The sequence below is a fragment of the Pelophylax lessonae genome, assembly GCF_965119305.1.
Source record: "Pelophylax lessonae genome assembly, chromosome: 9".
Taxonomy (NCBI): Eukaryota; Metazoa; Chordata; class Amphibia; order Anura; family Ranidae; genus Pelophylax; species Pelophylax lessonae.
Genome location: NC_138776.1, coordinates 30048075 through 30064578, shown reverse-complemented (window position 1 = coordinate 30064578; position 16504 = coordinate 30048075). Strand labels below are relative to the sequence as shown.

Below are 16504 nucleotides of genomic sequence, written 5' to 3'. Positions count from 1 at the left end.
AACTTTCTGGTCAGGCTTTCTCAAGCCAACTTAAAGTTTGTCTCCACAAACTTTTTTTTTTCTAGTTCATTTTTAATATTAAAAGCAATCCCCCCCACCTATCCATGTCTCCACGCTTTTTATTCTGAGAAATTGCTTTGAAAAGCGCCCCTTAGCATTTCTGGCTGTGGCCATCTTAAGTAAGGGCAGATGTTTTATGCAGCATTTACTTCCTGCCCTTGGCTCAAGTATGCATGCAGGAGAGTGTGCTGAGCTGAGAAAACCCCTCCTCCTCTCCTCCCCCCCTCCTGAAGATTTCTGGGATGTAGGACATTTGCCTAGGCATGGAAATCGGTAAGTAACTTAAATGTGGGGGGGGGGGGAACTTTTGAAAACAAGTAAACATGATATACTTTCTATTTACTAATGCTAGCAGCATAAAGATTATAATTAATAAATGTTGATTGGGAGATTGACGCTATAAAACTTAAAGCACTGAAGCTATTGGATTAGCATGATGTTCCAGGCAGCCAGCATCTTCAGGAGGTCAGCAAAGGTGGCCTTTGTACTACAGTGCCGGCTAGGCATCTCTAAACGGCAACATATAATATAAATATATAAATATAAATTTATTTTTTTTCAGTGCGGTTCTGCACATTGTTTGTTCTCATCCCATTTCTTTCCCTTTCAGAGTATCGGTATGCACGTGATCAGTGATACGCCCTCTCAGCAGCCACAATTGTGCTCATCACGGTCACCTTTTTTTCAACCAACGTTTTTTGGACAGCCGGAATTTGCTGCTAGGCCTATGGCATTTTCTAACTCCATAACTTCTGACTCCTTTGCAACTGCAACAACTACTGTATCAGGTAAAAGTTCATGTGCTACATGATCTCTTAAAACCTTATAAAAACTATAATGTAATACATTCTGTATGTTATGAAAAATGTGTAAAAAAATTTTAAGATAGTTGCCAAAAATCTTTTTTTTTTTTTTTCTTACTATTTAACCACTTAAAGCGGAGTTCCACCCAAAAGTGGAACTTCCGCTTTAGGGAGTCCTGACCCCCTGACATGCCACATTTGGCATGTCATTTTTTGTGGGGGGCAGGTACCTAGTTTTGACAGGTACCCGCTCCCACTTCCGCTCGGAGCGGCGCCCTGAAAGGAAGTTCTCCTCTCTCCCTCCCTCCCTGCAATCTTCTGGGACACGTCAGAGGTCCCAGAAGATTTCCGGCCAATGAAGACGCGCAGCGCGACTCGCGCATGCGCAGTGGGTACCCGGCTGTGAAGCCGCAAACTGTCACAGCCGGGTGCCCACAGCAGTGATGCCGGTGCCGAGGGAGAGGTGATGCTGGTGACCGTTGGACAGGTGAGTGAATGGCTGGAACTCCGCTTTAAGCCCCGGAAAAGATTTTACCCCCTTCCTGACCAGGGGTTTTTTTTTTTTTTTTTTTTGATCATGCGCTATAAACAGAGCGTAAATTTTGCAAAAATAACAATATTTTTCACATTTTTTTTTTGTGTAAATGATTTTTATTGAAAAATTAAATGCATACATTGCAAATGAACAACCGTACAAATACAGTAACATATTGACATGGTACAGGCTTAACGAAACACAACAGTACAAGCCGAACAGTGCCTGTCCCATGGGTGGGGGAGGAGGGGGGTGGAGGGGGGAGGGAAAGGTACAGGTTAGGTGAGGTAGAGTGGAGTAAGGATGCAGTAAAGAACAATGATGTCAGTACATTAGAACTGGTCTACAATGTTGTTGCCCAGAAGTTCCATTGAGAGTTGAAAGATTGCAACTTCAATTGGTTGATGGCGATAGCCTTTTCAAATTGATCGTTTTTAATAATGAAACCACCTCTGACAAGTTCGGGGCATCGGGTGTTCTCCATTTACGTAGGACTACCGTCCTGGCCGCCAGAAGAACATGAGTCACCCAAGGTCTATACATGACGGGGATTTTATCTATACCTAGATTTAATAAAGCCATAGCTGGGGACGGTGAGGTCAGGCAACCCGTGTGAGAAGATATGTAAGAAAACACTTGGTTCCAAAAACTGCGTAGGGAGGGGCACGACCATAGTATGTGAAGCAGAGTGCCCACCTGGGAGCACTCCCTCCAGCATAGTTGGGAATATTTTGGGGAGAAGCCCGCCAATCGAAAGGGGGTGTAGTACCACCGATTCGTTATCTTGAGAGCCATTTCCCAGTGGGTGGCACTGTGAATATTTGTGAATCGCTGTGAGAGCTGCCTTCCACTCAGTAATAGAGAAGGTCGCAGTCAGGTCCCTGTCCCATCTGAACATGTGTGTAGTCTTGTGAAACGTCACATTGTCCAGCAATATATTGTAGTAGGTTGACAGTCTAGGGGAATGTCCCGATGTGTCTGTGAGTGCGTCCCATATTTTCCCGTCCACGGTTATTTTGCATAATGGGTGAGATAGTAGGAAGTGCGTTACCCTGAGCACTTGGTAAAAGGAGTTGTGCGGGAGTGCATACTTGCGAATGAGGTCGGGAGTTGAGAGCAAAGTGCCGTTATCATAGAAGGAGTTAAGTGACCTAAGGCCCCAACTAGTCAGTAAGCGTGTGGGGAGATCAGGTATATGCAATCGGAGAATAGAAATCGGTAATAAGGTTTCGGACAGAATGTCTCTTCCATTGAGCGAGACTGGAGAGTGACGCCACACCCTCAGCGAAGCTTGCATAGTAGGAGGCAGTAAGTGAAGGTCCCAAGCCTTCCATTTATCACTCAAAAGCAGCGCTTTGAGGTCCGAAATGGGTGCAATGTCTCTCTCCAGGTCCACCCAAATCGGGTGTTCGGCAGAGTTTAGCCAATGTCGTAGCTGAGCCAAAACCGTGGCCCAATAGTACGTCGGTATGTCCGGAATTGATGCCCCCCCAAATTGTTTCTTCCGAACTAGAGTCGCGAAAGCACAGCGTGGGTGCTTGCCCTCCCACACGTAGGTCGTCAAGGTCCTAGATAGTTTGAGGAGGTGCGTCATAGGGAAATGGATAGGGAGAGCCCTGAACAAATACAGCAGTTGTGGCAAGATAAACATTTTGTACGCCGCCACCCTGCCGCTCCATGAGAACCACAGGGGGCGCATGCGAGATATGTCGGCATTGATCTTTGCCTGTATTCTGGACATATTTGTTGAGAGCAATTTGGCAGGGTTTGCTGGGAGATCTATACCCAAGTAGTGTATTTTATCCGAAGACCATGGAATAGGAATATTACTCGCGAGAGATACCTGGGAGGTGGAGGAGACCCCCATGTTAAGGACCGTGGACTTAGATGCGTTTAATTTGTAGTACGATACCTTACTGTATGCCTGAAGTGTATCGTAAGCCGCTGGGAGGGACGTGTGCGGTTGGGTAAGCATTAAGATAATATCGTCCGCAAAAAGGTTTATCTTATGATGATAGGAAGGGAGGGAGAAGCCCATTATACAGGGGTTAGATCGAATGGTCTCCGCCAAGGGCTCAATGACCAAGTTAAAAATCGACAGAGAGAGGACATCCTTGACGGGTGCCATTCGATATATGGAATTGTTTGGACAGAGTGCCAGCAGTGTTTACCCGAGCCGTCGGGGAGGAGTACAGCGCTGTAATAGCTGACAGTATTGGGCCCCGAAAGCCAAACTTCAACAACGTGGCTCGCATGTACCCCCAGTGGACCCTATCAAATGCCTTTTCGGCGTCCAAAGTGAGTAGCACCGACGGGGTTTTGGATGTATGAGCTAGATGCATGATTCCTAGGACCCTTCTAGTCGCGTCCGACGTCTGTCTACCAGCCGTGAATCCCATCTGGTCTTTATGTATAAGGGACGGCAATATAGCTTGCAAGCGTTTGGCGAGTATACGGGCGTATATTTTGGCATCGGAATTAAGTAAGGAGATGGGGCGAAAGTTAGCAGGGGTGTTGGGTTCTTTCCCTGGTTTGGGTAGCGTGACAATGTGGGCCCCTAGTATGTCAGGTGGGAGTAAAGACACCTCCATGGCCTTGTTAAACACTGCAACTAAAGTGGGGCTCGTGAGGTGGGACGTGAGCTGGAAGAATTCATTTGAGAATCCATCCGGCCCTGGTGATTTACCCTTGGGCAAGGAGGAGATGCTGGTTTGGACTTCAGACAGTAGAATCGGTGAATTCAACGATTCCAGTTGGTCAGTAGTGAGAGATGGCAGGGACACGGCCGCGAGGAATTGATCAATATCCGCTGCTGTCGGTTGGTGTTCGCTAGGGTCGTTCTGTAAGTTATACAGTGCGCCGTAGAAGTTAGCAAATTCGTCGGCTATGGCCTGCGGGTGTGTGATTTTCGATTTGGTCGAGGGTTGCAACAGATGTGCAATCCTTGACTTAGCCTGTTTGTGTTTAACCTGATTGGCCATATATTTCCCCGCTTTGTTAGCTTGAAAATAATGTTGTTGTTTAAGGTATTGGAGATGTTTGTCTGACTGTTCTAGGAGTAGGAGTCTAAGGTCCTGTCTCAGCTTAATCAAAGCCGTCGAGTCCGCTTCGTTCGGTCGTGCTTTGTTGGTCATTTCCAGATTGTGAATGTCAGTCGTTAGGGATGATATCTTGTCCCTCCTCTGCCTCCGAAGCCGCGACTGCTGCTGGATGCACACCCCTCTGATGAAGGCCTTGAGTGCACCCCACAGCACCTACGGGTCGGAGACAGAGGGTTCGTTAATGGCAAGGAACTCGTGTATCTCCTTGTTGAGTCTATTACGACACCCGTCGTCCTGCAAGACCCGGGAGTCACATCTCCAGATACGTGTCGGGGAGAATTTGGCGGATTCCTCTATGGTCAATTCCACCACCGCATGATCGGACCAGGTGATGTCAGCGATCTCAGAGGAAGTCGCCCTATTCAGCAAAAGTAAGTCTACACAGAATAAATCTATCCTGGAATAGGAATTATGTCTAGGAGAGAAAAAGGAATAGTCCCTCTCCGCTGCATGTTGGCATCGCCAAACATCGTACAGCTTCTCTTTATGAAGAAGGGGCCCCAAGGACTGCCGTCGATCCCGGGGGGACGCCGAGGTGTCCAACCCAGGGTCGACGACAGTGTTGAAGTCCCCACACAACAATAAATGACCATATTTAACATCATATACTTGCGGGAGAACTCTCTTCAGGAACCGAAGTTGGTGCGAGTTTGGTGCGTAGAGCACACACAGTCATTGGCATGCCATTTATGTCACAGGTGGTGGTGATGAACCTGCCGTCAGGATCCAGTACAGTCTTGTGGATTGTGACCGCCAAAGTGTCTCTAAACGCTAGCGTTACAGGAGGCAAACAGGATCAGTGGAAAGTTCTTGTGGGTACAGCGAGGTTGACTGTCAACCTGAAAGTGTGTTTCCTGTACAGCTAATATGTCAGCTTTCCGTGAGGTAGCCTCCTTCCACAGAGAGCGCCTTTTTGCGGGGTGATTGAGACCGTTCGCGTTGATGGATATCACCTTAATGGTCATGGGGAGACATAGGGATCCTTAGAGCTGACCTTTGGGCGTACAAAACAGAACAAAAATGCATCAGTTGCGAATCATCCTTACTGTCCAAGGGGGAGGTAGCAGGGGAAGGAGGGATAGGTATGAGAGCAAAAGAAAACAAAAAGCATAAGAAATGGACTGTCTCGGCAGTCCGAGAGCGGAACCATCCGCTAAAAAAATAACAGGAGGCCAGATAGAGGTACTATCCGTGGCCTAGGACAAAAAACGTGGGTCCTCAGTGTGCGTTGGGGCTGGAGTGCACTGACGGAGACCTGGAGGATCTTTTGCGCGATGCTACTTGCCATTCAGCTTCCAATGGGCGTAAAGGTGGAGAGAAGGGCGGCAAAGCCTGATCCGCCGGCAGTATGTTCCATCTACGGAGCACTGAGATCCCTTCTTCCAGGGATCTAATAGCCACAGATGAGCCTTCATGGGTGACCAGAAGGGTCGCAGGGTATCGCCACTTGTGTTGCACCTGATGGTTGCGCAGAGCCTTAGTGATCGTGGATAGGTTGCGCCTAGCCTGCAGTGTGTGCTTGGACAAGTCCGGCAACAGTTGTACAGCGCTATATGGATCCGGTAGCTGATTGTTCTGTCTGGAGGCAAGCATGATGCGATCTTTAGCATGGAAAAAATGCACCCTCATGAGAACATCCCTGGGAACATCATGCGTTAGGAAGGAGGGTTTGGGTAGACGGTGAATCCTGTCAAAAGTTCTGAGTCCGGGATAGTGGGGACCAGAGTTTTAAACAGCTCCGTCGCATATTGCAGAAGTTGTGTGGGGGGTACAGATTCTGGAACACCTCTCAGCTTTATATTGTTGCGCCGACTCCGATCTTCTAGATCGGCGACCTTATTTTTCAGCCATGCGATTTCCTCGGATTGAGAGTTCGTCCTGTCTATAACCATATTGATGGATTCAGCATGGGTATTTACAGTTCGTTCCACTAAGTCTATCCTGGAGCCCAGAGAGGAGATTTCTTTAGTGATCTGCTTGGTTTGCTGCTGCATGTCAGCCTGCATAGATGCTCGCAGGGAGTACAGCATGTTCTTCATTGAGGATTCTGAGATGGGGTTCCCCCCCGAAGGGTAGGCTGCAAAGGAGTCTCCATGAGTGGGGCTGAAGGCCGCGGAGGCCTGATTGTTAAAAGTAAGTTCCATACCGGAGTCGTGCAGCGCTGGAGGAGGAGAGTCCCTGCGCTGTCTGTGCTTCGCTGGGCTCCGGGATGACGGAGAAGGTGGCGATGGTGAACCCGAAGATTGTCCGCTATCCGGGTTGGCAATCATGCGGCGCTGAGGTGGGGTAGTCTGGAGCTGTGGAAGCTTGGGGATCTGCGTCGGGCTCAGCTTCCCGCGCTGCCCTCCGCTCGTGGTCCCGCCGCCATTTTGGCGGAGCCCGGAGGCTTGGGAGATGAGATCCCGTCATTTTACCGGACTGTCCGGTATCCTTCTTGCGCCTGGCCATGGCGGATGGTCTCCCGCAGGTCACGGATCGCGTCCGGGGTGTGTAGGAGCTTTGTGGGCCCTAGTAGCGGCGTTTGTCCTGGGTGGCCGTGCGGAGCTGACTCAACAAGCAGCCATCTTCCGCGCTGGCAGCCACGCCCCATTTTTCACATTTTTTTTATATGAAATTCCCCCCCAAAAAAAATGTAAAAATGTTTTTAACATTTTCGGCCAATTTGTTTTATGCTACATATGTTTGGTAAAAAAAATCGCAAAAAGCGTATTTTGATTGGTCTGCGCAAAAGTTATCGCGTTTACTAACAAAGGGAAAGATTTTTGGTGTTTTTGTTTTTAACGAGTAATGGCGGCGATCTGCTTTTTTTTTTTTTTTTTTTTTTTTTTTTTTTGCGGTATTGCGGCGGACAGATCGGACCCTTGTCTGACATTTTTGACACTTTTGGGGGTACCAGTGACATTACTGCAGTAATCAGTGCTATATATATATATATATATATGCACTGTTACTGCAAAAATGACACTGGCAGGGAAGGGGTTAAGTGTGTCCTAGGGGCGTGTTTCTAACTGTCGTGGGACAGGTCTACTATTGTAAAAACAGATCACCGGTTCTACATAGTAGAACCGTCTGATCTCGGTTTTTACACAGGGGAGAATGACAGGCGGCTTGTTTACATAAGCCGCCCGCCTTTCTCCCACTCTACCGACGATCGTAGTTTGACCGGCGGACATCGGGTCCGCCGGTCACACGCGCGAACTCTCCAGTGAACGAGCCGGGGCGCGCGCTCGCCCGCCTCAGCGCGCGCTCGTCCGCTATTGGCTCACAAACCGCTGACAGGCTAGTGACGTGTATATATACGTCACTTTGCCTGGCCGGGGCTGACCGCCGCAGTATATCTACTTGCGGCGGTCGGCAAGCGGTTAAAGACTGAAACCGCAAACTACACTTCTTTCTCTGCTTTGACTACTCCTGTTTTTGTTTTCATTGCACAGTGTAGTTTTACAGCTGTCCTGCGAGGCTGACTCCCGCAAGTCTGCTGTAAAATGGAACAATCAGGTGTTGGTTTTTTTTTTTTAATTTGATACATTAACAATATGGAAAGTAAATGAATAAAGAAATTATTTTATTATACAGGATTTATATAGCGCCAACAGTTTGCGCAGTGCTTTACAATATGAGGGCAGACAATACAGAAAAAATAGAGGTCCCTGCTCGTTAGACCTTACAATCTAGAAGGGAGGGTCAAGTGAAACAAAAGGCAATAACTGTGGGGGATAAGCTGATGGAGAAAATTGAAGTTCGGTTGTTAGGTGTGGGTAGGATAGGCTTCTCTGAAGAGGGTTTTCAGGGATCGTATAAAAGCTAATAGAGTAGGAGAGAATCAGACAGAGTGGGGTAAGGAGTTCCATAGGATTGGAGAGGCTCTGGAAAAGTCCTAGAGGCGAGCATGGGAGGAGGTGACGAGGAAGCTAGAGAGCAGGAGGTTTTGAGAGGAACAAAGGGAACGCTTAGGTTGGTATTTTGAGACTAGACTAGTGATGTAGCTGGGGGCTAAATTGTGGATGGCTTTGTAAGATGTTGTTAGTATTTTGAATTGAATTCATTGGGTGAGCGGAAGCCAGTGGAGGGATTGACAGAGGAGCAGCGGACACTGAGCGATTGGTAAGGTGGATGAGTCTGGCAGCAGCATTCATGATGGATTTAAGGGGGGATAGCCTGTGTAGAGGTAAGCCAATGAGAAGGGAATTGCAGTAGTCGAGATGACCAGGGAGTGAACTAGGAGCTTTGTTGTGTCTTTGGTTAGAAAGGGGTGTATTTTGGAGATGTAACGGGGGTTGAGGCGGCAAGATTTGGACAGTGATTGGATGTGGGGCTTGAAGGAGAGTTCAGAGTCCAGGACATCACCTAGGACCTTGGCATGTGGGGATGGGCTGATAGTTGTGCCATAGATCTTGACAGAAAGATCAGGGGAAGGGGCACGTGGTGGAGAAAAAATTAGAAGTTCAGTTTTGGATAGATTGAGTTTGAGGAAGTGGTGTGACATCCAGACTGATATATCTGCTAGTAAATTAGTGATACATGAGACTGAGGGGTGAATAGATTTGGGTATCGTCAGCATAGAGATATTGGAAGCCATGGGAGGCTATCAGCTGACCCACAGAGGAGGTGTAGATTGAAAATAGGAGAGGTCTAAGAACAGAACCTTGGAGGACCCCAACAGAGAAAGGAAGAGGAAAGGAGGAAGTAGAATTTTTAAGTAACGCTAAAGTTGTGGTTGGATAAGTAGGAAGAGAACCAGTGAAGAGTACAGTCACGAAGACCAAAGGCGTAGTTTTTTGAGGGGGTGGTCAACCGTATTAAAAGCAGCAGAAAGGTCCAGGAGTAGGAGTTCAGAATAGTGTCCATTGGGTTTGGCCCTTAGTAGATCGTTTGTAAGTTTTAGGAGAGCAGTTTCTGTGGAGTGTTGAGGCCAAAATCCAGACTGAAGGGGATCAAGAAGGCTATTCTCTGCAAGATCACTCAGTCGGTTGTAGTTCAAGGAGTTTGGATAAAAATGGGAACAAGGAGATAGGGCGTAGGTTAAGATTGGTTGGGTCCAGTGAGGGCTTTTAGGTCTAGTAGGTTTGTGTAGGGGGCACAAATTACTTGCCTTGCCCCGGGCACTGACAACCCACACTACGCCACTGAGCATAGGGAATGCAGAGAGAATGAGATGGTGTGGAATAAGGCATATATAGTGCAGAGTACAGAATGAAACAGTTACGGAATGGGGAAGACACAGTGCATTGTACAGAATGAATTTCTGTATATTTCGTTTGTCAACATGCATACAGTTGGTGATCCCTGCTTGCTGTCTCCACCTTCTACTGTGCGCACAAGAAATATAGAAGTGCCACACACCATGTCCTGGAGAAGTGACCCTAAACATACTGGAACTGGGTCCTCAATCTGCAGTACACATGCAAGAAAGTGCAGCCATTATTGCCCATCTTGCTGCTGCTCAATGTCCCCCCCCCCCCCCCCCCCAAATCATGGAAACCGCCTTGAGGGTACAATCCTCACCACCGCTGCCCACAGGTTCCCTTCATGGATTAACGTTTCAGGACACATCCTGAATCGGCAGGACTCTGGGGCTTAAAGTCTCAAGAGACCATCCCACAGAATTTGGGATGTTTGGGAGGTATGTATATATCTTATTGACACTTAAGGGCACATTCAAATTTTTACTTGGTCTGGACACCAAAAGCCCCAAGCTGAGAAGTACCTCATTCATCTTTTTGACTTGCTAATTCAACAGTTCTGTGTTTTTTCATAAAGCAAACCAATTGCATGCAAATATAGAATATTTTTCTTTTCTAGAAAATGTTGGCGCCCCAGTGACAAGCATGCGGACATACTTTCCAGAAGTGTGGTTTTTTGGAACCACTTATGTGGGGTAAGTGAGTTTGTTCTTTTTTTTTTTTTTTTTTTTTTTGTGCCCTTGTGAGTAGGGTAATAAACTGTTGCAATAATGTGAGTACAATCCAAGAGATGGAAGCACCTGGGAGGTGCAAAATGACTTTGGGTGGAGGTATGCTTAGTTGGTCATTACTTAATGGTTTAAATCAATCTTTCTGTGGTTCAATAATTTGTATTGCAAATAGTTTCTGAAAATTTGCAGTAATACAAAACACATCTAGTCTGCCCACTGACTCAATCTTTCTCAACTAGGATCAATGGAACCTTAGGGTTTCTCTAGGAGTTCCCTGATATTGATGGGATTGACCTTGTGCCTGATTCAGACATCAATGTATTGGGTGTACTAGACTGACAACGAATGTAAAGGACCTTTTTTTCCATCTGACCAAAAAAGCCGTACTGAGATTCTATTTGTTTTGATCGTCATAGATTCAAAAGAACTATATATTTAGAAAAATGTTGCTCTTGGATGAATGAGCACCTAATGAGCTGCTACTGAGTAACAGCATGTTACCTGACCACAGCATACATCCGTGTCATGGGGACACCTTTCCTGCAGACCACTGGTGTCATGGGGCACTTCTGCGGCAGACCACTGGTGTTTGCATTGTCCACATTGTTATAAATTCTTTTGATATTTGCAACTTTATGATCATGAGCTGCAAATATAATTTTAAACTGGGGTTGCTGAAATTTATTTCAAGGGTTTCTGTGATAAAACAGAAATACAGCTTCTACATATTCTATTATTCCCAGTCATTTAACCTGTTCCACCGAACATGCTGCTTCAGTGTTTACAACGCCTGGGCACATGACTAAAAGCCACTGGCATTTGTCATTGGCTGATTGTGTGACCTTGTCTGAAGCATTGGAGCTGCAGAAGGGCCAGCTTTGTTAATTTATGCCCCCCCAGGATCGTAAGCGTAGTGTAACCTACCACCTACATTTTGGGGGGGGGGGGCTGTGGGAGATCGGTTACTTTACTGCCGTAGAGAGAAATCCCCCCCCCCCCCCCCCGCATTGCATACTGGGCTGCTTGATGTTGCAAAGCTGTGTGAATATCAGGACAGGATAGCTCAATTTAAATCCTTTTTACCAGGTTGTGCCCACCCTTTTGTTTGATAAAAACCAGATGTCTTCTACATACAGTAAAACTTGTATATTTACTTTTCTAATTCAATTTTCAGGGAAAGTGGTACCATTTCTATCCTTGAGGTCCCAGGCACCATCACCAAGTGGAAAAGTGATGTGGTGTGTCTCTCAAACGGAACTGGTTTTGGCATGACCAAATACCCAGCCAACTTCACTTCCTTCCAGAAGATGTTTGTAGACCTCTCTCTTCCAGATTTCATCATCCGTGGAGAAATCATGCTTTTAGTGGCTTCTGTTGCTAACTACATGGACAAATGTGCCAAGGTGACCACTGGATACTGTCTTTGTTTGATTATTTGGTAGGCATGTGATATGCGCATGGATGTCTGTCCTTTCACAAGATGCAGAAACTGCAGGAGAAACTGCAGATTTGTTACTGCATGTATTCTTTTTTAGTCAGACATTTTATTACATTTTTTTTATTTGTTTCATTAAGTTGTGGGCAGGTGCAGTCGGCTTTCTCCACTGCAGGTGGCTCTGAACCACAGCGGCATTGCAGGGGAGAGGAAGTCAAGAGGAACATGGTTCCTCTATGGATTCCTTGATCACTGGGGGAGCATCACTGGGGTAGAAATCTGGTTGGGTGGCTACTGCCATCCCATGTGACTCTGGTGGCCACCTTGAGTCAGGCAGAGTCCATTTAGGACCCTGGTTCCCAGGCTTGGCACGCATGTGGGTAGTATAGGAACAGGTCACCCATCTGGCAGGGACAGTGATTAGTGGCAGGGAGAGGTTCCAGGCGAGTAGGGAAAGGATAAGGACACGCTGTCCTTTTTTTGAAATTTTTCCCATTTGGGTATGACCAGCCAAGTCATATTCCACCCCTGAAGATGGATGCTGTTGGCACATCTGAGACCTGCTCCACTACACACTATTTTATATACCGTGAGAGTTCCGAGTCACGTGTCTTCCTGCTGAATTGGTTGTGATTTGCTAGATTCTACATTATTATAAATTCTGTTCTCTGCAACTGGACTGAGTGCTTACTGCTGTAGCTCCCCGCTGCCCCTCCCTACAAAGTTAGACCCAGTGTAAAAAAGAAAAAAGAAAAAAAGTTGACTAATCCAGTTGAGATAAAGATTTCATGATCTTGTTAGCATGCAGCTCTAGAATTGCCATCTGAAAAGAGTAGTATTTCATGTTCTGAGCATATTACCTCCTAGATACAAGGGCTGTCTGCTGCAATCAGAATGTTCTATTGACTTCTCTTTACATTGCTTCCCCAGGTAAATGTCAATTTACAGTCTTCAGGTGACTATGCAGCGGAACCAATTCACACGGAATCGGTGAAATGCGTATGCTCACAGCAAAGAGTCTCCTACTCCTGGAAGATAAATGCTACTTCCATAGGTATTAGAAGAATTAATGATTTTATTAAAAAATTGAATAAGTGCAACATAGTATAGTATGAAGTTTATCTAGATTCGACTGAAACATTTGATGCTGTAGTGTACAATCTAAACCTTAAGGCTCCATGTACACAGGACGTTGGAAATGGCCTTTTAGGAGCAGTTGGGCGTTTTTTTTCAGAAGCCCCTGAACCCAGCTACATGTTCTTATCTGTCCATGTACACAGGGACGTTTACAGTCATTTGCAGCCTGTTGAGTTCAGGGACATTTTTTTTAACACAATTATTTGCGTTCGAACATGTGTTTCCCGGCGTTTCAAATGCAAAAAACGCGACCGAACGCGATGACCCGCGTTTGGCGCTCGTGTTTTTCCATTTTAAAGGGGAATGAGTTTTTTTTACCTCTAGGAACGGTTTTAAACGTCCTAAAAAAAAATTACAGCATTCAAGGGACTTTTAACCACGTCCCGTGTACATGGAGCCTTAATCTATAAAATGAGGGCTGTGGGAGTTGATGAATCTGTTTGTGGATATGAAATTGGTTTATATGAAGGTGAGATGACTCCTTCTCTCGTCTAATGTTGTAAGTGGTGTGTCTCAGGGTAATGAATGGGGCCAATGCTGCACAATTTTTTGAGAATGTGGAGCAGTGGTCTCTAAATTGCAGCCTTTGGGCCAGATGCGGCCTTTGCTAGCCTTTATCTGGTCCTTGACTATTCCTCCCACTGATAAAAGGCACTATTTCTCCAACTGACACCAACAATGGGGCATAATTCCTCTACCCAGTGATCCTGCAGAATGACTGTGGGTACAGGAAGAACATGTATGCTTGGTTGGTTATCACTTAATGGTCTAAATCAATCCTTCATCAGGGATTGATAGAACCCTACAGTTTCTCTAGGAATTCCTTGAAAGTAGTGGGATTAACATGGTTACATAGTGAGGTTGAAAAGACATCGGCCCATCCAGTTCAACCTATGATGTGTGTGTGTGTGTGTGTCTACGGTTAACCGCACATTGCATACCCCTGTATGTTGTGGTCTTTAAGGTGCCCATACTAATCGTTTTTTGAAACTATCAATGCTCCCTGCTGATACGACTGTTTGCGGAAGAGAATTCCACATCCTTACTGCTCTTACAGTGAAGAACCCACTGCATATTTTAAGGTTAAACCGCCTTTCCTCTAGTTTTAGTGAGTGGCCACGTGTCTTATTGTATTCCCTTTCTCTGAATGTTTTTCCATATGCTAGGGTTGCCAGTACAATATTTGTACATTGATATCATATAACCTTGCACTATAATCAGTTGAGTCAGTGGCGAAGGGCCATATACATCAATTGTATGTACATAGATAGGAAACTGGTTGCAAAAAAAGATGACTTCTTCTCTAAATGGTCTAATGCTGTAAGTGGTGTGCCCCAGGGTTTTGTATTGGACCAATGTGGTTAATTTGTTGATATAGAGCACTGGTCTCAACTGCAGCCCATGGCCTTGATGTGGCCTTTGTTGGCTTTTATCTGGCCTTTTGGGGCACTATTCCTCCCACAGATAAAAAGCACTTTTACTCCAACGGGCACCACTTGAAATGGGGCATAATTCCTGTCATTGACGCCAATGATGGGGTACAACCACTCCCCCCGGCACCAATGGTGTGGCACCAGTTCTTCCCCTTGCGCCAATGATTTGGCACTTTTTTCCTGTGTTGACTAGTTAAAAAAAACTTTCAGATGCCTTCCTTGGAAAGCAAAATTATACAGGGTTATGAGAATTTGTTTTTTGAAAACAGAAGTTAAGCCTATATAAAAATTTTCAAGTAATGAGAAGCTTTCTAACACACCCTACAGCCTAAATATTGGAAGGGATAGAGGTAGTAAGCAGGTCCTGCAAAAGTAGTTGACCTTTGGGAACAAAAATGATAATGATATTGGGGGGGGGGGGGGGGCACACCCTAAAAACGCACAATTCTCTGGTTGGTGCTGCTAAAAGACCAATATACAAATTGAACAATAGAATAGCGCACACATACACAGAAAAAAATTGGTTTTCAAATTTTGCAAGGCTATTTAAAAACTCCTGCTCTTATACAGTAATTATGGGGATTTGGTCACACCATATGGCCATACTGTGCTTAAGCCCACCACTACATCAAAGAACCCCATTTTCAGTGGGTCCTACACTATTCATAGAGAAGATAATCCCACTTCTCAAAACCATAGGGCATATTGTTCAATTCGACCTTTGGGAACAATCGTCATAAATTTTTGCTTTTGGGCATCATGGATCATGAGATGTTCTAGCCACATGTAAAGACTAGTTGTGACTTTTTCCATAAGCGTTCATCAAAGTTTCGGCGTGAGGTTCAGTGTCCGAACTGCAGGGGAGGAAAAGTAGTAGGCCAGGCATATTTTGGACTCCTCAACCAAAAAAAAAACAAAGGCCCATGATAAAGATGGATAGCCTTGTTCAAACTGGTACTCATAAAATGTGAAATATGATTTGAAGTATTGCATTTCCTTGATAAATGGGCCTAAATATGTAAACATTGCTGTAGTTTGTTGCACCAGTACCTCGCTCGCATCTGCCTTATGGTCACTGCAGCCCATGGCTGATGTCCACACCAATGATGATCCTAGCCAACAAAAACTCAGGGACACTATAGTGCGGAGTTTCACTGTGGAGGTGAGTGGACAAAAGTTGTTGGACAAAAAATAAAAGGCTAAAGCCTCGAACACACGCAACGACTATCGGCCGACCGATCGGCCATCTTTTGTCCAGTGTTGTGTTGGTTGAAATGTGCTCTAGACTTGCACTGGACTTTTTAATGTAAAATAAATTCCGCGTAAAGTGGATAAATTAATTAAACAAGTTGGCTGCAGCCTACCCCAAAATATAGTATAAAACTAAGTATTGGAAAGTGGTAGGGTATGTTGGCGCTGCCAGTAAGGATGTGTATATGGGAGAGACAATGGTCCTTATAGACACCAAGCAAATATAGTATTACACCACACTTAAGCCACAAACAATACTTGGTAAATGCTTAACAATTATAGGTAGTTTATGCTGTACCAATAAATAAATTAAAAATGCATACATAAATTGGTGTAGACTACTGATAGAAAGTGAAATGTAAACCTTAATGTGACTAAAAGCAATACCTTAAAACCAGTAAATAAGATGCAAATATTTTCCTGTGATCAAACGTGATGCATCTTGAGGTCTAAAAATTAAAAGTGACTGGTGTAATAAATATTTCAAACACTAGGTGGCAGTGATAGTGTTATATAAATATAGATATCCAGGTGAAAAAAAAAAAAAAATATATATATAATATATATATATATATATATATATATATATATATATATATATATATATATATATATATATATATATATATATATATATATATATATATATATATATATATATATATATATATATATATATATATATATATATATATATATATATATATATATATATATATATATATATATATATATATATATATATATATATATATATATATATATATATATATATATATATATATATATATATATTAGTGGATTGTGGCAAGTGAAATAGACAGATATATTTAAA

At 44.7% G+C, this 16504-nt stretch overlaps 1 protein-coding gene across 1 annotated transcript in view; it reads left to right on the top strand.

Moving 5' to 3' along the window:
* LOC309564193 (alpha-2-macroglobulin-like) overlaps positions 1-16504 on the top strand; it is a 125865-nt gene that overhangs the window by 65647 nt on the left and 43714 nt on the right. Inside the window, exons 17-21 of the mRNA XM_082268824.1 lie at positions 671-848; positions 10260-10377; positions 11588-11816; positions 12779-12902; positions 15453-15580. Coding sequence (XP_082124950.1) covers positions 671-848; positions 10260-10377; positions 11588-11816; positions 12779-12902; positions 15453-15580 — 777 coding nt within the window. The remainder of the gene's footprint in view (positions 1-670; positions 849-10259; positions 10378-11587; positions 11817-12778; positions 12903-15452; positions 15581-16504) is intronic.